At 43.9% G+C, this 22,365-nt stretch overlaps 1 protein-coding gene across 5 annotated transcripts in view; it reads left to right on the top strand.

Moving 5' to 3' along the window:
- Positions 1-2,375: 2,375 nt before the first annotated feature.
- LOC142018177 (gamma-parvin-like) overlaps positions 2,376-22,365 on the top strand; it is a 46,515-nt gene continuing 26,525 nt past the window's right edge. Inside the window, exons 1-7 of one of the 5 annotated variants that reach the window (XM_075003733.1) lie at positions 2,376-3,350; positions 7,842-7,953; positions 13,405-13,500; positions 14,028-14,092; positions 17,087-17,189; positions 19,580-19,720; positions 22,164-22,228. In XM_075003733.1, coding sequence (XP_074859834.1) covers positions 13,422-13,500; positions 14,028-14,092; positions 17,087-17,189; positions 19,580-19,720; positions 22,164-22,228 — 453 coding nt within the window. In that variant the 5' untranslated portion in view covers positions 2,376-3,350; positions 7,842-7,953; positions 13,405-13,421. Of the gene's footprint in view, positions 3,351-7,841; positions 7,954-13,271; positions 13,501-14,027; positions 14,093-17,086; positions 17,190-19,579; positions 19,721-21,085; positions 22,229-22,365 lie in introns of those variants that run through there. The other 4 variants (XM_075003707.1, XM_075003724.1, XM_075003715.1 and 1 more) reach the window with 4 other exon arrangements.

Here is a 22,365-nt window from a genome sequence, read left to right as displayed (position 1 = left end):
TTTCTGGCTTTTTCTTGACTTGCTTACTGGATGAAATCATAAGAAAAGGATGGAGTTGAATGAAGCAGGTATTTAATGGAGACAGGATCCATCCTGCCATTTACCAAGAGGCCAATGAGATACTGGTCTGAATAGGCCTTAAAACAGAGAAGACATGTCATAGTGTGTTTCTCTGGTATTGGTGGGACAGCACATTCAGGAGCCAGGTTTACCTTCTGCCTGGCTCTGGGAATTTGCTTTTACCCCATGTGTCTGCCCTTGCCATCAGTTGCTTTCTCACCATCCCCACTTTCCTACACATTGACTTGGAGCATTTCCTGTTGGTGATTCAGCCCTTCGACCAGTCGTTATATAATCTCCCCCCACTCTTGAAGGGCAATGACATCCTTCCGGACAAGCTGTCCATATGCTCTCTCAGGCAGTCTTCCATTCCAACTCCAGCTTTGTATCACTTGCCAGTGGCTGGTAGGGGAGCCCATGTCTGCCTGCTTCTCCTGGTTCCAGCCCAAGGACCCTGTGATGTGGGCTCCTTCCTATTTGACCTCTATCTTTAGGTTTTCCCCCCAGGGTTTCCTCCACTCCGTGTGGCCATTTCACCTCCTTAGGCCTCTCGTAAGAGTCCAGAGTTGCTAACCTGCTAATTGCACAAAACCAACCCCTCCTGCCCCACCCCTTTTTGCAGCTCCCACCTGCACCACTCATGCTGGGCTGAAGCACTGGGTGAGGGTGGGGCAGTGGGTTGGGGATGTGGGCTCCAGGCTGGAGCTGGAGATGAGAGCTTTGGTGTGTGGAAGGGGGCTCCATATTAAGCCAGGGCTTTGAGGTATAGGAGAGGTGAAGGCTCTGGGCTAGGGGTGTGGGCTCTGCAGTGAGGCCAGGGATGAAAAGTTTGGAGGAGGCTCTGGGCTGGAGCAGTGGGATGGGGTGTGTGAGGTGTATTGGCCCTGGCCTGAGAAGTGCAAGCTGTGGGGTGGGGCTAAGGCCAAGGGGTCTGGAGTGTGGAAGGGGTGAGGGATGCAGGGAGTGGGACACAGAAGTGGTCTTGGTGTGTTGGATCAGAGGGGTACTCACCTTGGGTGTCTCTTTGCATGCCTCAACATGTCCTTTTGCCCATAGTTAGAGGTGCAGCCAGGCAGGTCTGGGCACTACCTGTTCCTGTGGGTCCCACTGACTGAGGTTCTTGGCCAGTGGGAGCTGTGGAGGTGATGCTTGCAGCAGTGGTGTGGGTTTGATGTATGGAGCCCCCTGGCTACAACTCCACCTAGGAGTGGAGGGACATCTTGCCACTTCCAGGGAGCTGTGCAGATACAAGTAGGGAGCCTGTCAGCCTCGCCAACTGGACTTTCAGCAGGACTTGAGTAGTGCTTGGGGGCGATATGTTGGAATAAAAATGTAGAATTTTTTAAAAAGGAAAATTCAGCCTAGATATTGTATATGAGTGAACCCATGAGACTGTGAAATAATCTCCCAACAGAAGTGGTGGAAATCGTACTGGTTATAATGCTTACAACTAAAATTTACATCAGGAAATCATCATGCACTGGTAAGTGGATGGATATGACCCAACAGGCTTTCCCCATTGGTAAGACAATTATGGTATTTTTAAATGTTAATTAAACTAGAGGGGAGAGACCAATTTTGCCTTTTGTCTCTTCACAAGAAAAATGCTTAATCATGTAAATTGTAGGCATCACTATATAAGTCTTATGAGAGAAATTCAATATTCGATGCAGGATCAGTAAAATACCAGTATTTAATATAACTTTTTTCTTCAGACACTGACCATATTTTTTATAAAAGCACCTAAGTCCTATTTTCACAAGTTACTAAAGGCACCAACTCATTGTTTATTTTCAAAGTAGGGGATGTAGCTCAGTGATATGTGTGTATGATATGATATGTATATCTTTATGTATCAATGACTTCAACACTCATGGGCCAGGCCAGGCTTTTCAAGATAGGTAACTATCAATGCAGATAGATGGACAGTGAGCCTTTCAAAAGGCCTATGTGCCAAAAAAAACACCCGGATATATTTGGCACTCACCTGTATCTTTAGCTATCTGAACACGGCTAAAAATCAGATCCCAATCCATGTTGGCAGTTTAAAACCTACTGATTTTAGACACATTTCTTGTCCAACCCTCATCACGACCACTGATGTCAGAAAGAGTTTATCTGAAGATGTCCACAGCATCTCCAGATGGCCTCCCTCTTGCTTGCTTCTTATTTGCTTGCTTAATTTGTTTACCTCCATCCAAGCTAGTGTCTGGGCCCTGGGACTTGCTCCTGGATTGGTAGGGAGGTAGTGTACCCTTATTTGAGTGTCTGATTTGAGTTTCTCCCTGCACACAGAGCATCTGTGAGGGGGACAACCCAAGTTTGCTCCTGTGGCCCAAAGATAAGTATTCCATGCTGAGCTGTCAATATTTAATAGTTCATTGACTAAGGAACCCTGTTCCACTTTGACTTGGTTATAATATTCCATTACTAATGAAGTCAATCTGTTGTAATGTTGTTAAGAACAGCACCTGCTTGCTCTTTCATTCTGTGAGTTTGCAGGTATCATGTAGTACTGCAGCACAGGAGAAGAGCAACCATGACCTAATACTTTGGATCTCTGGATATTTCAGGCTGAGGGAGGGGAGAATTGTGAAAAGCAGAACATGGAGCACCTATAGCGTTTAGATGCGCATTTACTGCAGTTATTAGACACGAGTAGAGAGCATACTGGCTGGCATTAGAGTTCCAAGCAGAACTGTGGTTTCATTTTAGAAATATAACAGGAACTGTGTGTACGTTGCCTCTTGAAAATCTTCAAGCTGCTTTGAAGAGAAGGCAGCAGTTTCAACACAAAGCTGCCCAAAACTTTAGCATCCAATGGTTTCATACTCCTTTCCTGTTACCTTGCTTTGAATAGACCCCATCGAGTGACACTTAAAGAATTATTAAAGGCAACAGGGTGTCAGTTCTTTTATGTAAAATGTTCACGTACACATTGATTATAGCCACTAAACTGCATAATGTCATCTCTTTCCTGTTGCTAACAAGAAAGCCTTCTCTTGAAAACCACAGTGCAAAATGAGGAAGTAAGGGACTGTTCTAAACTGAGTGCAAAGGACTAGCCTTTCTTTTTGTTTCCTGCCTACTTGTCTCATCAGGGTGTTCTAATGGCAGCAGCATAAACTTTGGTGGATTGATTGAATCCTGACACACGCAAGTTTTATTTTGTTCACACTAGGAAACCTTTCCTTTGGCACTAATTTTGAGCTTGTTTGGAGTTCTGCTTTTGGATTTTTTCGAACAAGAAATAAATCAATTCAAGCTTCTTGGTGTCCTCATCTGCAAAAGTAAGTGTTGCATGTATATTCTATGGTAGACTATAATTGTGGGCAGTAAAACATTTGCGATAGCTCAATGAAATTTGGGGAACTAAAGCAGTAGTGGAAGTTAGGTAAATTGAATTACTAATAGAATTAATTATTTTGATACCAGAAACATCCGATCTGCTATTTTCAATCATTAAAGAATTGTTGCATTGCAACCTGTAGTATTCTAGCAATTCTTGACCTAGCTAAAAACTTACTCATTGACTACCCCTAGTGTCTGCCTTTCTCAAAATTTGAATTTATGATATTGTCTCTGTAACAGAGAACAGAGAACCAAATGGTGCCATTTTGCTGGAAGAGTCAAGAGTAAGGCCAATATGATTTAAAAACTCCAGTACCCAATATTGTTGCAATCACTATTCTAGCAATTGCTTTGTACCAAGTGGTGTTTACTATGCACCAGTAAATAATGCATGCATGGATTCAAGGCCAAAGTAGAATGATAGCCAAACAAAAATAAGAAGATTGTCTGCAGAGCCCCAATGCAGCAGGCCTGCATGACAGACTGCAGCACTTAATACCTCTCCAGCACAATTAAGGAAATGAAATAGGAAAAAAGGATTCCAAACACATTCGTGTTCCCCCAGGATGTTAGTGTAATGTGTCAGCCACTGGCAGGCAGTTGTCTGGGATGTGTACAGACAGCTTGGGGTGTTGTTTGGAACCAGAACTTACAGTATCAAATTTTTCAGCTTTTCTCTGGTGGAGGGGGTGGTCCAATTTACTCACATGCTGAGCTGCAGACAAGAATCTTCAGGAATGGGGCAGGAGGGTGGTGAATTCTGCCCCAGGGCAGGTGTCTCCCACAGGGCCGAAGCCCTGAGACCATTCTCTCTGTTGGGCAGAAACCCTGAGCCTCACCATCCCATTGCAGGGCAGAAGCCAAATGGGGTGAGGGGTGGGGTTCCCAAGCTCCCCTTTGACTATAAAAGAGCTATGGGGCTCACAAGGGGCCGTTTGGTCACCCCTTCACTGGAGAGTATCTTAGTGCCTGATCCAGAATCTAATGTAACAATAATAACTAATGATCCTATGCAGTGCGGAGGCCCTCAGTCCTCAGCTGCTGAGCAGGTCATTGGGTTGAGCCTGAAGGGTATATTCATGTATCCTGCCACCAATTTGTAATTTAAGGCCTGTTCTTGCACGATTTTGAGAACTTCCTGTGACACATTGAGATCTTCAACTCCTGTAGCAGCAGGTGCTAAGCATCTTGCCAGTTTGTCATACATTTGTGTTGAGATCCCCAAAGTTTTTCAGTGTGTCAGAGCAGCCCCTATAAATCAGAGTTGTCAAGGTTGCCAGGAGCTAGGCCCCCCAGCCTTTGGAACTAGGACTGCCAATTGTCTCACTGTGCAAACCCAAACACCCTTGTTCTGCTCCTGTCCCACCCTTTCCCAGAGGCTATGTCCCAACCCCAGCCTCCCTCCCTCTGTCACTCACTCACTGTCCCCCAACCTCACTCACTCTCAGTGGGCTTGAGCAGGGGGGTTGAAGTGGGAGGGGAAGCTGGCTGGAGTTGAGGGGTTCAGCCTGTGGAAGGGGACTCCAGGCTGGGGCAGGGAGCAGGCGTACTAGTGACGTGCAGGGCTTGGGTGCAGTAGGTTTGGTATGCAGGTTCTTGGTTGAGTTTCGGTGTGGGAAGGGGCTCATGGTTGCAGCAGGGGTGCCGATTGAAGGCTCTGGGAAGGAATCTGAGTGCAAAAGGGGGTTCAGGGATGGGGCAGAGGGCAGGGGTGCAAGGGAGGGTGCAAGCTTTGGCTGAGTGGCCCTAACCTTGGGTGGTGGCTGGAAGTGGCATCATGTTCCTGCAGCTCCTAGGCTTGGGAAGACCAGGTGGTACTGCACACTGCCCCTGCAATGTGCCCACACCCAACTCCTATTGGCCATAGATCCCAGCCAGTGGGAGCTGTGGACTTAGTGCTCAGGGTGAGGGCAACGTGCTGAGACCCCCCTGGTTGCTCTTGCAGCTAGGGGCTGCAGGGACATGGTGCCCCTTCCAGGGTCTGTGTGGAGCCAGGGGAGATATCTGGACAAACAGGAGAAATGGTCTGAGGTAAGCAGAATGAAGTTAAATAAGAATAAATGCAAAATACACCACTTAAGGAGGAACAATCAGTTTCACACATACAAAATAGGAAGTGACTGTCAGGAATGATTACTGCAGGAAGGGATCTAGGGGTCATAGTGGACCACAAGCTAAGGGTGCTGGAATACAGAGGTTCAACCTGTACAAAAATGGGCAATATTGATTATATATGTCTGGCGGTGATGCAAGTTGTAATTCTGGTCAACCCTGCAGATGATCATTTTGAACATTGGAGCTGGGTCTCTCAAATGATTTAAAAAAATTAATTATGATTAATAATGCAACCAATAACTGTTAAACAATAATAGAATACCATTTGTTCAAATATTTCTGGATGTTTTCTACATTTTAAAATATATGTGGATTTAAATTACATCACAGAATACAAAGTGTACATGGATCACTTCATTTCTAATTACAAGTATTTCCACTGTAAAAACCAAAACAAATGGTATTTTTCAATACACCTAATCCAAGTAGTGCAGTGTAATCTCTTTCAGGAATCTGAATTTACACATTATTTAGAATTATGTACAGAAACAACTGCATTCAAAAATAAAACAATTTGAAACTTTGAAGCCTACCAGTCCACTCAGTCCTTCTTCTAGTTCAGACAATTGCACAGACAACAAGCTTTGTTTACATTTGCAGGAAAAAATGCTGCCCGCTTCTTATTTACATTGTTATCTGAAGTATGCCCATTCATGCTTCAAGCACCATTCCAGACAACATGTATCCATGTTGAGGACAATAGCGATCCAAAGCAGTGTGGACTGGCACATGTTGATTTTTATCATGAGACACAGAGCACCATCAGAAGGTTAATTTTTTTAAGGTAGTGGTTAGTGTTCTGTATTTCCCGCATCAGTGTGGTGTTCTTTTGAGACTTCTGACAGCATCCACTATACCTGTTCACTTTCAGATTTTTGAAGGCACTTCAGATTCTTACGTCTTGGGTTAAGTGGAGTAGCTATCTTTAGAATTCTCTTATTGATACCCTTTGTGTTTTGTGAAATCTGCAGTGAAAGTGTTCTTAAAATGAACATAGGCTGCGTCATCATGCAATATTGCTACACCATGACATCTGTGGCAAAAGTCAGGTAAAACAGAGCAGGAAACATACAATTCTCCCTCGAGTTCAGTTGCAAATTTAACTAATCTTTATTTTTTTAAACCAGTATCATCAGCACGTTCTCTGAAATGGTGGACAAAGTATGAAGAAGCAGATGAATGTTTAGCACATCTGGCATATAAATACCTTGCTTTTGGCTGATACTGTAAATAAGAACTAGGCACATTATCTCCCATAAATGTAAATTAAATGATTTAGTAGAATATATGGAGATACACATCTCATAGATGTGGAAGGGACCTCTAGAGGTCATCAAGTCCAGTACCCTGCCCTCTTGGCAGGACCGAGCACCATCCCTCCCTCCCTTTTGCCCTAGATGGCCATCTGAAGGATTGAACTCACAATCTTGGGTTCAGCCAACTACTGCTCAAACTACTGAGCTATGAGCTTAAAAAAAGGAGGAATGAGGGGACTTGTAAGGTCTAAAGTTTTACTTTGTTTTGTTTTTGAGTGCAGTTATGTAACAAATATCTGCATTTGTAAATTGTATTTTCATGTTACATAGCATTACAGTATTTGTATGATGTGAATGAAAAAATACTTTTTATAATTTTTACAGTGCAAGTACTTTTACTAATAATATAGCGAGCGCTGCGCACTTTATATTCTCTGTTGTAATTGAAATCTTTAGATTTGAAAATGTAGAAAAATACCCAAAATATTTAATGCATTTCAATTCATATTTTATTGCTTAACAGCATATTTAAAACTGTGATTGCGATTGAGTTTTAAAATTGTGATTAGGATTTTTTTTTGAGCTAATCATGTGAGTTAACTGCAGTTAATCAGGATCCCTAACTGGAGCATAAGATTTTAATATCCTTATTTTTAGCTTGCACACTCTCATTACAAATGTTATTATCCAGCATCTTAAAATCCAGCGAAAATATGTGACATGAATTCCTGCTGTAATGAATTTAAATTTACTTACTATTAGTGTGATAAGGTAACCTCTTATCCTTACAATATAGGACAAAGTAAAGAGGGGCTGCTCAGTTTTTAACTATGCTCTTCAAAATCTTAGCCTCCTTTAATTCTTTATCATTCCTGACTAAGCAAGCCTAACTTTCTTAGTCTTTTTATTTTATATATATATAAACTATCCTATGTTAAAAGAATGTTGAGGTGGCCAGGTCAAGCACTCTATGAACTTGTCTACACTACCACCTTCCTTTGAAGGAACGATGGTAATTAGGGCGTTGGGAATTTACTAATGAATTGCTGCTGTGCATAGGCTTAAAAGCCAGAGGCAGGAGTGACCAGGGGAGCGAAGTGGACAGGGAGCTGCAGACAGAGGAGTTCAAGAGGCAGGAGAGCAAGTGAGCCTGCCCTGAAGAAGCTACCAGGTGAGAGTGCTGATCTCTGGGTGAGTGAGCGTGTGCTTTAACTGCTGGCATTTGAACTGCCATTTTGATTCCAGTGTATTGGAGTACCGGGGGGCCATCTTGATTCCAGGTGGGGGAGTTTCAGTTTCAGTTTCAGTGGCAGCTGGGACTGACTGCCTGACCTTTTGCTCCCTTGATCAGCCTTCCCCTGTGTGACTCATAGGGGGAGGGCCTGAGAGAGGCCAGCAGGCTTAAAAGCCAGAGGCAGGAGCGACCAGGCGAGCGAAGCGGACAAGGAGCTGCAGACAGGGGAGTTTGAGAGGGAGTGTGACAGAGAGGACTGTAATGGTTAGGAAGACCCGCAACACCTGTGCCAGCACTACTGCTGTCTCCTCCACTTGTGCCTGTAGCCAGACAGGCTGCCTGACCACGGATGTTTCTACCCAGATCCTGGTGTGGCTCTGCAAGGACTGTGGCTTGCCCTTCCCACTCACTGATACCCAGGCTGAGGGGAATATTCAGTGTGGAAGGTGCCTGCTGGTGGAATCTCTCAGGCGACAGGTGGGGGAGCTACAGGAGGAGGTGGCCAGGTTGAGGAGTATCCGAGTCCATGAGCAGTTCCTGGACAGTATTCAGGTGGAGACTGTGGAGGTAACTGTCCCAGTGCACAGGACGGCTGATAAACCACTGGAGGAGGTGGACCAGGGTGGACACTGGCAGCTGGTTAATTCTCGCAGCAGGCAGTGTCCCACCCCTGCTCAGAACCCTCCCACCGTGGTGCTGGGAAACCGTTATGCTGTACTCGATACAGGAGCCCAAGAATTACCCCGTACAGAAGAGGAGAAGCCTCGTACCCCCAAGGCTGGGAAGTCTCCTGCCACCCCTGCAAGAAGGAAACGTAGAGTAGTGGTGGTTGGAGAGTCTCTTCTGAGGGGGACGGAGGCGCCCATCTGTCGCCCTGACATTTCATCTCGGGAAGTCTGCTGCCTGCCGGGGGCCCGTATCCGAGACGTTACGCAGGCATTGTCGAGGATTATCCGGCCCTCTGACTACTATCCCATGCTTCTCATCCACGTGGGCACTAATGATACTGCGAGGTGTGACGCTGAGCAGGTCAAGAGTGACTTCAGGGCTCTGGGGGCACGGGTCAGGGGGTTTGGGGCGCAGGTGGTATTCTCTTCAATCCTGCCTGTCGGAGGTAGGGGCCCAGGCAGAGACAGGTGTATCCTAGAGGTGAATGCTTGGTTACGTAGATGGTGTCGCCAGGAAGGCTTTGGTATCTTTGACCACGGGATCCTTTTCCGGGAAGGACTGCTAGGCAGAGATGGCGTTCACCTTTCGAGGAGGGGGAAGACCATATTCGGACACAGGCTGGCTAACCTAGTGAGGAGGGCTTTAAACTAGGTTCGACGGGGGCAGGGGAGCAAAGCCTGCAGGTTAATGGAGAGCATGGATACCTGGGAGATGAACTTGAAATAGGAGGGAGTATGGGCTACACTGGGAGAGTAAAAAGAGGGCCAGGGCAAAACCGGGAGGCAAGACCAAATCAATGTCTGAGATGCCTATATACAAATGCAAGAAGTATGGGAAATAAACAAGAAGAATTGGAAGTACTAATAAATGAATACAACTATGATATCGTTGGCATCACAGAAACTTGGTGGGATAATACTCATGATTGGAATGTTGGTATTGAAGGGTACAGCCTGCTTAGGAAGGACAGACAGGGAAAGAAGGGAGGAGGTGTTGCCTTGTATATTAAAAATGTACACACTTGGACAGAGGTGGAGATGGACGTAGGAGATGGACAGGTTGAAAGTCTCTGGGTTAGACTCAGAGGAGTAAAAAACAAGGATGAGGTCCTACTAGGAGTCTACGACAGGCCCCCTAGCCAGGTGGAAGAGGTGGATGAGGCTTTCTTTAAACAGCTAACAAAATCATCCAGGGCCCAGAATTTGGTGGTGATGGGGGACTTCAACTATCCAGGTATATGTTGGGAAATTAATACAGCAGGGGACAGACTGTCCAATAAATTCTTGGATTGCATTGCAGACAACTTTTTATTCCAAAAGGTTGAAAAAGCTACCGGGGGGAAGCTGTTGTAGATTTAATTTTAACAAATAGGGAGGAAATTATTGAGAATTTGAAAGTGGAAGGATGCTTGGGTGAAAGTGATCATGAAATCATAGAGTTCACAATTCCAAGGAAGGGTAGAAGGGAATACAGTACAATAGAGATAATGGATTTCAGGAAGGCAGATTTTGGTAAACTCAGACAGCTGGTAGGTAAGGTCCCATGGGAAGCTAAACTGAGGGGAAAAACGGCTGAGGAGAGTTGGCAGTTTTTCAAAGGGACATTATTAAGGGCCCAAAAGCAAGCTATCACGCTGCATAGGAAAGATAGAAAACATGGCAGAAGACTGCCTTGGCTTAACCAGGAGATCTTGCATGATCTCAAAATAAAAAAGGAATTGTATAAGAAATGGAAACTAGGACAAATTACAAAGGACGAATATAGGCAAACAACACAAGCATGCGGGAGCAAGATTAGAAAGGCTAAGGCACAAAATGAGCTCAAACTAGCTACAAGCATAAAGGGAAACAAGAAGGCTTTTTACAAATACATTGGTAACAAGAGGAAGACCAAGGAGAGGGTAGGGCCATTGGTCAGTGAGGAGGGAGAAACAGTAACAGGGAATTTGGAAATGGCAGAGCTGTTTAATGATTTCTTTGTTTCGGTCTTCACTGAGAAATCTGAAGGAATGCCTGACATAGAGAATGCTAGTGAAAAAGGGGTAGGTTTAGAAGTTGAAATAAGAAAAGAACAAATTAAAATTTACTTAGAAAAATTAGATATTTGCAAATCACCAGGCCTGATGAAATGCATCCTAGAATCCTCAAGGAGCTGATAGAAGAGGTATCTGAGCCTTTAGCAATCATTTTTGGAAAATCATGGGAGACGGGAGAGATTCCAGAAGACTGGAAAAGGGCAAATATAGTACCCATTTATAAAAAGGGGAACAAGAATAACCTGGGAAGCTACAGGCCAGTCAGCTTAACTTCTGTGCCAGGAAAGATAATGGAGCAGATAATTAAAGAAATCATCTGCAAGCATTTGGAAGGTGGTAAGGTGATAGGGAACAGCCAGCATGGTTTTGTTAAAAACAGATCATGTCAAACCAATCTAATAGCTTTCTTTGATAGAATAACGAGCCTTGTGGATAAGGGAGAAGCGGTGGATGTGGTATACCTAGACTTCAGTAAAGCATTTGACATGATCTCACATAATATACTTATCAATAAACTATGCAAATACAACTTAGATGGGGCTACTATAAGGTGGGTGAACAACTGGCTGGATAACTGTACCCAGAGAGTAGTTATTAATGGTTTTCAATCCTGCTGGAAAAGTATAACTAGTGAGGTTCCGCAGGGGTCTGTTTTAGGACTGGTTCTGTTCAATATCTTCATTAACGATTTAGATATTGACATAGAAAGTACACTTATTAAGTTTGCAGATGATACCAAGCTGGGAGGGGTTGCAACTTCTTTGGAGGATAGGGTCATAATTCAAAAGGATCTGGATAAACTGGAGAAATGGGCTGAGGTAAACAGGATGAAGTTTAATAAGGACAAATGCAAAGTGCTCCACTTAGGAAGGAACAATCAGTGTCACACATATAGAATGGGAAAGGACTGCCTAGGAATGAGTACAGCAGAAAGGGATCTGGGGGTTATAGTGGACCACAAGCTAAATATGAGTCAACAGTGTGATGCTGTTGCAAAAAAAGCAAACATGATTCTAGGATGCATTAACAGGTGTGTTGTGAACAAGACACGAGAAGTCATTCTCCCGCTCTACTCTGCGCTGGTTAGGCCTCAGCTGGAGTATTGTGTCCAGTTCTGGGCACCGCAGTTCAGGAAGGATGTGGAGAAATTGGAGAGGGTCCAGAGGAGAGCAACGAGAATGATCAAAGGTCCAGAGAACATGACCTATGAAGAAAGGCTGAAAGAACTGGGCTTGTTTAGTTTGGAAAAGAGAAGATTGAGGGGGGACATGATAGCAGTTTTCAGGTATCTAAAAGGGTGTCGTAAGGCAGAGGGAAGGAACTTGTTCTTCCTTGCCTCTGAGGATAGAACAAGAGGCAATGGACTTAAATTGCAGCAGGGGAGGTTCAGGTTGGACATTAGGAAAAAGTTCCTAACTGTCAGGGTGATCAAACACTGGAACAAATTGCCAAGGGAGGTGGTAGAATCTCCATCACTGGAGATATTTAAGAAGAGGTTAGATAGATGACTTTCAGGGATGGTCTAGAAAGTGCTTGGTCCTGCCATGAGGGCAGGGGGCTGGACTTGATGGCCTCTCGAGGTCCCTTCCAGTCCTACTCTTCTATGATTCTATAGGCAGCACTTCATTAAACAAATTTCCCCCTCCCTATCCACAGCAACTTCCAAGTTTTAAACTTCAAAGTACCAGCACGCATCTAGTCGCGGCTCACTCACCGGTACTTCGAAGTGCCGGGGCAACTTCGAAGTTCCCTTATTCCTCAAAAGACGGTTCTTCGACGTTTAAAACTTTGGAGTTGCCACAGGGGAGGATTCGCTTAATGAAGTGCTGCCTATGCACGGCTGCACTTCATTAGTAAACTCCCAACACCCTAATTACCATCCTTCCGTCGAAGGAGGGTGGTAGTGCAGACAAGCCCTATATTAGGAAATTCCAGAATTAACGTTGTGTATGCAAACTCATTCAGCTGTCCCTGATATATTTTCAAAATTTTGAAACATACAATTTCATGGGGAATAGGCAAATGTTCTCTAGTGGTTATGAACCCTTTTGCTTTTGTGTCCTTAACCTTTTCCTGTCCCTTTTTGCTCATAACCAATTCCCTCCTCCTGCAGCCCTTTGGCATCTGCTATGCTCTCACCTTGTTCCTGTCTAGTTTTGGAAATTTCTTTCATTAGTTTTCTATATGTTGAAAAGAAACTTTGATCTCTTTTCCTTTGTGTGTTGTGGTTCTCCTTTTCCTTGAGGACAGCAGTGATTGGGCAGAGAAATAAAGTAAAAGCCTGCACTTTTTTGAGCATCCTTTTAAAATACATAAAGCCTTTTATATCTGTTTTATTCTCAGTTTATTAATCCCAAACATTTTTTATAAATTGCACTCTGTTTCCTACTGAAGCATTTATCATCTAAACTGAAATAGGATTTTGCTGATCTAATTCAGATTAAACAGAAGAGGCTGGAGTTCAGATTTTTTTAAAAAATACTGTAATACTTTATTTCCACGGTGGGGGGAGGTCAACTTCATTTTGAAGTTGCTTAATGTATGTTGCTCAGGTTTAAAAGTAGGTCACCCACAAACACTTCAAAAATTTGCTGAACGAAATCATTTCATTTGGTGCGTACTCCCTTATTAGTGCCCATTTCGGTTCTAGTGCAGTCTGAGCTTTTTTTTCTTCAATTTTCTAGGTACAAAAAACAAAATAATGGAGCCAGACTTTCTCGCTGCTTTTTCACAGCCATCTACACTTACTCAAGTGCCACATAAGAATGACATTGCTCAAGGTATGTGTGTGATGTGCCAGCAACAAGGAAAGAGTGAGAAGGGACTTAAAGAACCAAAATAATAATAATACAGTAAAAATAAAAGAAAGTCTCTCAACAGAAATTAATCTCATTTTTTTAACAACCTTATTCCCAGGTTTAATCAAATAAGTGACTCTTTTGCATGGAATTCAGTCTGCAGCTCTCCATAGGTGGGTTATGAAGAGTTGATATGAGTTCTGACTGAACCTGTAAATGAGGCTTACATTTCCCACCAAAGAACCAAAGCGGGTTGTGTTTTTATTTTTAGAAAGTGTCCTTTACATCTTACGAGTTTGAATTCCCTGGAAGGATAATTTCTAATAGGCAATTGTAATGCTCTGGTATGCCATTTTCTCCCTTGTAGGGAGTCTACAAAGTGACAAGTTAGCACACTTTTTCATGCTGTAATTAGCAAAATGAGGTAATATTGAAGTGATGGCATTATAGAAAACTCACATTAGTCACATCAGAGAATTGTAATGCATATTGTTCACTTCTATTTATAGGAGAAAAGAAGAAATTCATAAACCCTACCTCTCTCAAGAACCCTAAGTTGGAAGAACTCCAAATGGTATCATTTCTTCTACTAAATCATTCTTTATGCAAACCCTTGTTTTTTAAATGTTGTGTAGTCAGCCCTGCATCAAGTAAGATACTGAGCACACTAGCACCAATCCTGCAAAGTACTTCAGCAGGTTAAAGAGTCCCATTGACATCAACTGGGCTATGCATAGGCATAAAGGTAAAGCATGTGCGTCCAGGTGCTTTGCTGGTCTGTGCCCAAGTGCTTAGCACTTGGCAGAATCACATCTCAGATGCTTAACTCAGACACAACAAGACTTTTGCAGGGTTATGTGATGGTAATACAGTTCTGGAGTTTGAGAAGGTGTTTTCCTCTGGTTCGTATCTACACTAGCCAGCTGGGTAACTTCTGAGCCAAAAACATCTACAAGTTAATTCATTGTAAAGAAAATGACAGGGCAATATCAAAAAGGGCTCTAACAAAAAAAAGCCCCAACTCAGATACAAACATTTGCTACTAATAATGACTAATGCTTAAGCCAACAGGGCTTGCCGCCTTGTGCATGTGATGGGAATATGGCAATTGCCACACTGGTTCAGAGCAGTGGTTTGTATAGGTTAGTATCCTTTCTCTACAAATGGGCTGCACTAGCTGCTTTGAAGGAAGTTGGACAAGCCATCTGGAAGGGAGAAATGTTGATGAGTGTAGAGGACGTAGGTCATGCAAGTCACCTTTCACATTCATAACAAAAGCTTTCAAAAGAGTTGTACAGTAAATTCTATTAGGGTCTAATTAATGTAATAGAGTAAAATTAACTCAGTTTTTAAACAGCACACCCATACCTAGCACAGTTATGGAGATGTTAAAATGGTGACAGGTATTTTAATAATTCCCTTTGAGTGCTGGTGTCTATGGGCAGATTCTATTCACAAAGCCCCAAATGTATGTTTTTGGGTTTCTATATAGTATGTTTCCTAAACTCATGCACTCTCTATCAGTTCATGAAGGATTGAATTTTGGCAGTTGGTTTTTACCATTATCACATTTTAATAAAAGAGAGAATTTGAGAGGTGGCTTGGCGAGGACTCATACAGCGCCCTAAAGTCATGGCATTCGTTCTTCACAAATTGCCACAATAAAGCGTTTCTTTCGCCTGCGACTGAGAAGATTCCTGTGAGCTTGGCCATTGGCCATGTTTATGATTACAAAGCATTTAACATGGGTTTCACTGACTCACCTGTTTCCTCACTGCCCAGAGGAGGACGGAATGCTTTGTGAGTCTCTCCGTCAACAATGCTTCCTGGCATATCAAGGAGTAGCTGTGGCAGGCATTGTGCTCCTTGTATGGCAAGTTCACTACTCTGACACAGCCTCTAAGGTGGTGATTATAAACGGGAGCCATCGGGGATACCTTCAAGGGCTGCTTTAGTTTCCTGGTTCAATTGGCTGTTCTCATCCAGGTGGCATTTGCAGGGCAGGGGCACAAAGACATGTAAGCTGCAAGATGGGCCACCTCCATTGTCTAGAACATTGAACGAGAGGTAAAATGTGAAGTGCTTGGAGCAAGAAGTGAGCAGCAACCTTTTGCTCCAGTTGTTCTTTTTTCCTCTCCCTATCTGTTCTTTGCTCCTGTATTTTCAGATGCACTTCATATTGCTGCCCAGGGTAGCTAGAGGTCAGGCAATGGTGCCTGAGCTGTAGGCTAGAGAGATAGCTGTTAAAAGATAAAACAGGTGAACAAGGAAGCTCATGGCTCTATTTTCAGCCTTGCAGCTCATAAGCTTATGCCACTGCCCTTAGCTTGCCCGTTCAAACTACGCTAATCCAATGCATTGTCAGAACTTCAATTCTAGGCATTAGGGAGAAAATAACCTCAGGCCACTGAGTCAAATCCTGATTTTTCTTGGCTTTGAATGAGCATTACACACATTTTGAGAACTTGTCAAAATAGTGCTGCGAGGTCTTTTAGTTGCTTGTGAATTTTCCAATCTGTCATGGGGCTTTAACTCTTATTTTATGTATTTTTCTTTGAGAACCATGGCTGCAGAGTAACAGTAGAGACTGGAACGTTTCATCCTGCAGAATAGTCTAATGAGAGAAAAATGGGCTTATTCAGGATTTTGTTCTCTCCTGTGCAGAGAAGCAGCACAAAGCTGCTACACCAATTAAACCCTCCAAGTAGGGCTTCATTAGAACAGACAAGAGCATAAACCAGTGGCTCCCAACCTTTTCACTAGTGCAGACCCCCCAATCACCCACCCCAACCTATTCACAGACCCGCATCAAAGCCAATTCTAGCCGCTGTGTACATGTCATTAAATGAAGAAGGAAACCACAACATAGGTTTTCAGACAGCAATTAATAATATTGCTGGAAGATATTTCGTTTAAAAATAATAATTGATTGTAACTTTGCAATCTATTTAACACTTCTTTTTCTGTGATTGTTTTTATTTTTTCATGTCCCCCTGCAACACCCTCGTGGACCCCAGGTTGGGAATCACGAGCAGAGACCACAGAACTGGGGTCCTCCAGAACCAAAAGCATGAGCTAAAAAAGCCAAATCATTGTAGCTTGGCTGTGGCAGACTTACCTTCCCTGAGGGTTGGTCACAGAAGGGGACATACATTCACCAGAGGGTTCCACTGGCTTTCTGCTCAGAATGAATTGTACCCTTCACTCAGTTAATAGTCTGAAGTGCTGAAAAGTATTGCGTCAGCCACAGCAGACAGGACACAAACAAACAATTGGAGCACCTCCTGTTCCCAAACAAAGAAGGGCTACCTTACAAGTGGTGTGTGTGTGCCACTTAGTGAGATGAATTGAAAAAAAGCGGATGGGGTGAGGGGGGTCAGTGAAAATGGAGAGAGAATCTGTGTGAGCAGCCTAAAATAAAAGAGAGTAGAGACTCCATAGAGGATGAAAACAGGAGGGAAAGATGAAGGTACACCTTTGTGATGGGAGAATATTACCATTTATTTTCCCAATTTCTGTTCCAACAAAAGATACATCTGTGTTGACTGGTATTTTTTTTTCCTTTCAGCTTTTGATGGATTGGATTAACACGACCCTGAAACAGGAGCACGTCGTTGTGAAAAGCCTGGAAGAAGACCTGTTTGATGGGCTGGTACTCCATCATCTCTTGGGTAAGCTGTGTCTCTGAGCTCTGTTCCCTAACACATCTTGCATTCTCTTCTGTGCAGAATCTCATGGACAAAACAAACACACTAACCTGTAAGAACAGCTTTGTTTGCTGACATCATACTACTTATTAATGCCTCTCAAACTCTAATAGAGATGATCACTGCACCATGCATTGCATGCAGTAATCGCAATCTTGAACCAGGGCTGGATCTACCCTTCCCCGGTCACCCTTTGGAAAGTCTTTTTATTCCATTGTTTATCTAGAGAATTAAAAGGTTAACTTTGAAGCCTGAGGTTATAATGCCACCAAGAGGGGCATTGGAAACCGTGACAATGGATGTGGCTTATGGTGTTACCGGAAACACCAGCTGGAGTCAGCTCTGCAGGTATAAATATGATCTTTTCAAAGAAAGCCATAGTCTGAGACAAAAAGCAGTCAAGTAGCACTTTAAAGACTAGCAAAATAATTTATTAGGTGCGCTTTCGTGGGACAGACCCACTTCTTCAGACCATAGCCAGACCAGAACAGACTCAATAGTCTTTAAAGTGCTACTTGACTGCATTTTGTTTTGATAGTGTATAGACTAGCATGGCTCCCTCTCTGTTACTATTCAACATAGTCTGAGACAAAGGGCCAGAATTTCAGCTGCTGTAATCAATGTAGCTATGTTCATTTCTATAGAGCAACATCAGTTTTATACTAGCTGCAGGTTTGGCCTCTTGACTCAATGTCCAGCCTAAAATGATAGCCTACCATGCCCTTCAGCTCTCTAATCACTGCTGCCTTTACCTTCTTCTCGACTCTGCTTTGATTGCAACTGGATTGCCCCTCCCCTCCTAGTCTGCCACTGCTGACTGATCAAACCTGGTACATCACGGCAGTGCTGTCAGGCCCTGGGTTAGGACTGGTTTTTCTTTTATAATTGGGGGCTGTGACACCACAACTATAAACAAAGATTTTTCTTTTTCTACGAACACCTAGGTGCTCAGCACACATACCGGTTTACAGGGCAGAGTCACTCAATTCTCGCTGTTCCCACTGGTGAAGCCCAGGGCATAGACTGCTTGTGGCTAAAAATCAATTTGCAGTCTGCAGCCCTGTAATGGGGCATGACTCATTGCTGTGGCGGTTCCTGCTTGTCACTCAGGATTCAGCTCTTCCAGCCTCCAGAGTGTCCTCTTCTCCACCTACTTATTTCAGGACCCACATCCCTCCCACACCACGGTCCCCTTCCCTCAGGGTACTGCCCTACTGCTCTTCCCCCCCCCCCCCCCCGGGTCCTTCCCTCCTAGGGAACCCCAACTTTGCCTCAGTGACCCACTGCCAGTCATCATCTAGCCCCTTACCTCAGGAGTAAACTGCAGTCTGAAATGGCCACCCATATTGGTACGGGATTTGTCGACCTGCTGCCTTCTCCTACCCTAGCTGCTTCCCTGCAGCCCTAGCACCCTCAGGCCTTGTCTTAGGCCCTGCAGCCTTGGAGCTTCCCTGGCCAGATCTCCCCCAGTCATGCTCTGTGTTGGGAAGCCCCTGTAGCTTCCCTGGCCGCCAGGTCCCTTCTGCTCCCCAGCTGAAGCAAGAGTCTTCTCTCCTTGGCTATGCCTACACTACAGCGATCCCTCCAAAGAAGTTCTTCTGGAAGAGCTCTTCTGAAAAAGCTTCTTTTGAAAGAGCGTTTCCACACACAAAAAAGCAGATCGAAAAAATCGATCTGCTCTTTGGGTAGAGAGCATCCACCCAGCCCCTGATCTTTCGACAGAACGGGCCAGGAATAAAAAAATCCAGCGCCCTGAGGACTGCTCTATCGAAGGAAGGGCCCCCGTGGAGTGCCTACTCGTGCTTTTCTCTGAAAGAATCTTTCAGGAAAAGGTGCTCTTCCTCATCTGGGAGAGGAAGAGGGCTGCTGGAAGAAGTGCCGCGTTCTTCCGATACGATATTGAAAGAGCACATTTTGTGCGTAGATGCACTGCGAGATTTTTTGAAAGAACTCGGGTTATTCGAGCAAACTCGCTAGAGCAGATATAGTTCTCCTGTCTCAGAGCCCGTTTATACAGTCCTCAGCTGGGCCCTAACTGTCAGCTAATTGGCTCCACTGTCTCCACAGCTTAACCCTTGCTAGGCCGGTGCAGGGCCGATGCCCCCTCACAGCTCCCAGTCCTGCAATCCGAATCATGCATGGAGCTTGACTGATGTCTGTGAGATTCTGCAGAAACCAGGGGAGTACCTGTACAAATACCGATGCAGGATTTGGCTCTGTGTTCTATAATTTATTAAATTATACCGAATGCTTACCTCAAGCCTTTTTTGTATTTCTGCTATGGTTGTGCATTGTTTCTGCAGCACTGTTAAACCACATGGCTCTTGCTTTGTTTAAACACCTCTCCCTCTCAGAAAAACTAGGCTCTCTCAAGCTGGACGTTGAGAAGATTGCATTGACGGAAAAAAAACAGAAACATAAACTTGGTGTTATTCTGGAAGCTGTGGCCCAGTATTTACAGCTAGAAGAGAAGCTGCAGAAATGGAGTGTTGACTGTATGTACAGATGTAAAATGCATGGAAATGATCTCATGAAAATACATTGTTCTGGGGTTTTGCTGGGCAAGGACGCTATTAAAGGAAGAATGATCTTGGGGAAAAAGCACTGAAATATAGGCAGGAACTGAAGCCAGTTCTCAGATGTCTAACTACAGACTTCCTATTTGACACTGAACAGGTCACCTTAATTTTTCCTTACCTCATTCCTACTGCTATAAAATGGGGGTAACCTACCCTACCTCCCGAGTGTTTTTGGAGGGCTATTCCATTTTCTGTTTGTGAAACACTGGAGTGTTCTCAGATGAAAGGCTCAATGCAGTGTCCTCCATGGGAACTGAAATTTGAGAGGAGGGGTAGTATTTGAATTTAGCGGGGGGCGGGAGTAGAACCAACGATGGTTGAGAATATGAGGTGAAGTGGGCTGTATGATAAATGCAGAGTAGTACACATTGGAAAACATGATCTCAATTATACGTAGAAAATGTTGGGGCCTAAATTAGCTGTTGCCACTCGAGAAAAAAAAATTGGAATCAGTGTCGATTTTTTTTTTTTTTTTTAAATATCACTTAGTGGGCAGTGGTGGTCAAAAAAAAAAGCTAATAGGATGTCAAGAACCATTAGGAAAGGGATAGATGACATGGAAAGTATCGTAAAGTTGCTATGTAGCGTCATGGTGTGCTCATATCTAGAATATTGTTCGCAGTCTGGTCATCTCATCCTCCTGCAAAATCTATTGGAATTGGAAAAGGTACAAAGAAGGGCCGCTAAAATGATTAGGGGAATAAAGCAAGAGGCCGGATGAAAATGACTTTTCAGCTTGGAGAAGAGACAGCTGAGTAGGCATGTGATAGATGGCTATAAAATTTTGACCACTATGAGGAAAACGAATAAGGAAATGTTGTATAATCCTTCACATATCCCAGGAAGTAGGGAACATCCAGTCTAATTAATAAGAGGCAGATTTAAAAAAATCAAAAGCAAATCTCAGCCTGTGAAACTCTTTATCAGGGGATGCTGCGACTGCCAAAACTATAAGTGGGTTTTAACAAAAGAACTAGGTCAATTCCTGGAGGAGAGGTCCATCCATAGCTATTAGCCAGTAGGGGCAGGAACGCAACACCATACTCTGAATGTCCCTTGTGTCTATGTGCCAGAAGCTGGGACTGGATGTCAGGAGATGGATCTCTTAATCCTTGCCTGTCCTGTTCATTCTCTTTCCCTCTGGGGCACTGGGTATTGGCCATTGTTAGAACACAGGATGTTGAGCTAGCTGGACCATTGATCTGACCCAGTGTGGCTGTTCTTATGAGAAAATTAGTTATAATAAAAATGTTTAGTACAGAAACTCCCCAAGGTAATAACAATGTGAGAGAACAACCTTGGCAAGTAAGGACTTTTACCAACCTTGGCCCTGCTAGGAAAAAATGCATTTATATAAAGCTGCCCAATCACAAATGTAGGATTCTGGAGCAAAGTCACTAAAACACATTCCAACAAAGAAATTTTCCTTTGACACGCCCCCATCTTTTCCCTCCACAACACCCCATGCACTGTTGTCCTTGGTCAGTGGAGACTCAAAGTTCAGAAGTGTTTTCACAAGAATTCGTTTTCTGGAAGAGGGCAAGGTGAGGAAGGCACCCTGTGTGTTTTTCCAGCTACTCACCACTCACTCTGGCTACTGTTGTTTGTTATGCCACTGTTCACTCCATCACTTTGTTGCCAGTGGCCCTGTGCTGTCACCTGCTGCTGCACTTTTTGAGGTTACAACTCACATTGATTTCAGCTGTTAGTGAGGGGACCTTGCTGCTGGTGCAAGCTGAGCTGCCTCTAAGCGCTTAGACTTGGCTATCCATGAGTCCAGCTCTAGGGGTCAGAACAAAAATCTATCTGTGGAGCCTGATCAGATCTGTCTTTAAACAATGTAGAGGAGCAGGTCAAATAAAGGCTGATTCTTTGGCAAACCATCAAGCAAAACACTGGTCCCCACACTCTCTCTCCACCAGGATCTGGCAGCTGAACCCCCTGCTTAGCCAATGCATTTCAATTGCAGGGGATGTCCTCAATCAGAACAGGCTAAGAACAAGTTCGACTGCTCTTTACTCGTACAAAAAGAATAATGACATTTCATTATCCTGGCATTCAAGTGATTTTTATAACCCAGTGCTCGCCAGAATGGATAACGTGGGCAAACACAGCGATGTAACTTGTAGACAACTGGGTGCGGGGGGAGGAGAGAGAGGACAAAGCATTGAGGAATTCATGGTGTGGGGTGTATGCTCTCCAGATGGGTGGTCTGAGAAAAGCCCTGGCACAATGAGAATACAAAGTATTACTATTAGGCTGTTATCAATTTGCACTATTTATCATTTGCTTTCCTTACATGAAACAGCTATCTTCCAGAAGGACTTACTGAGCACATTGTATCTTCTGATTGCAATAGCAAAGCACTTCCAACCTGACCTGCCTGTTCCTTCAAATATTAATGTGGAAGTAGTGATCATTGAGGTAATTTTGGCTTTTTTCCCCCTTTGCTGCTGTGGGTCACAGTGATGTCTCACAAGATATTAAAAAAAATATGGTGGAAGAAAAGTGTGTTGTAGATCACTATGTAATTGTTATGCTTTTGTTTTCCATGTAATGCC

This window comes from Carettochelys insculpta, chromosome 1 (genome assembly GCF_033958435.1).
Source record: "Carettochelys insculpta isolate YL-2023 chromosome 1, ASM3395843v1, whole genome shotgun sequence".
NCBI lineage: Eukaryota > Metazoa > Chordata > Testudines > Carettochelyidae > Carettochelys > Carettochelys insculpta.
The sequence above is the reverse complement of the archived record's forward strand: the minus strand, read 5'-3'. Positions and strand labels throughout refer to the sequence as shown.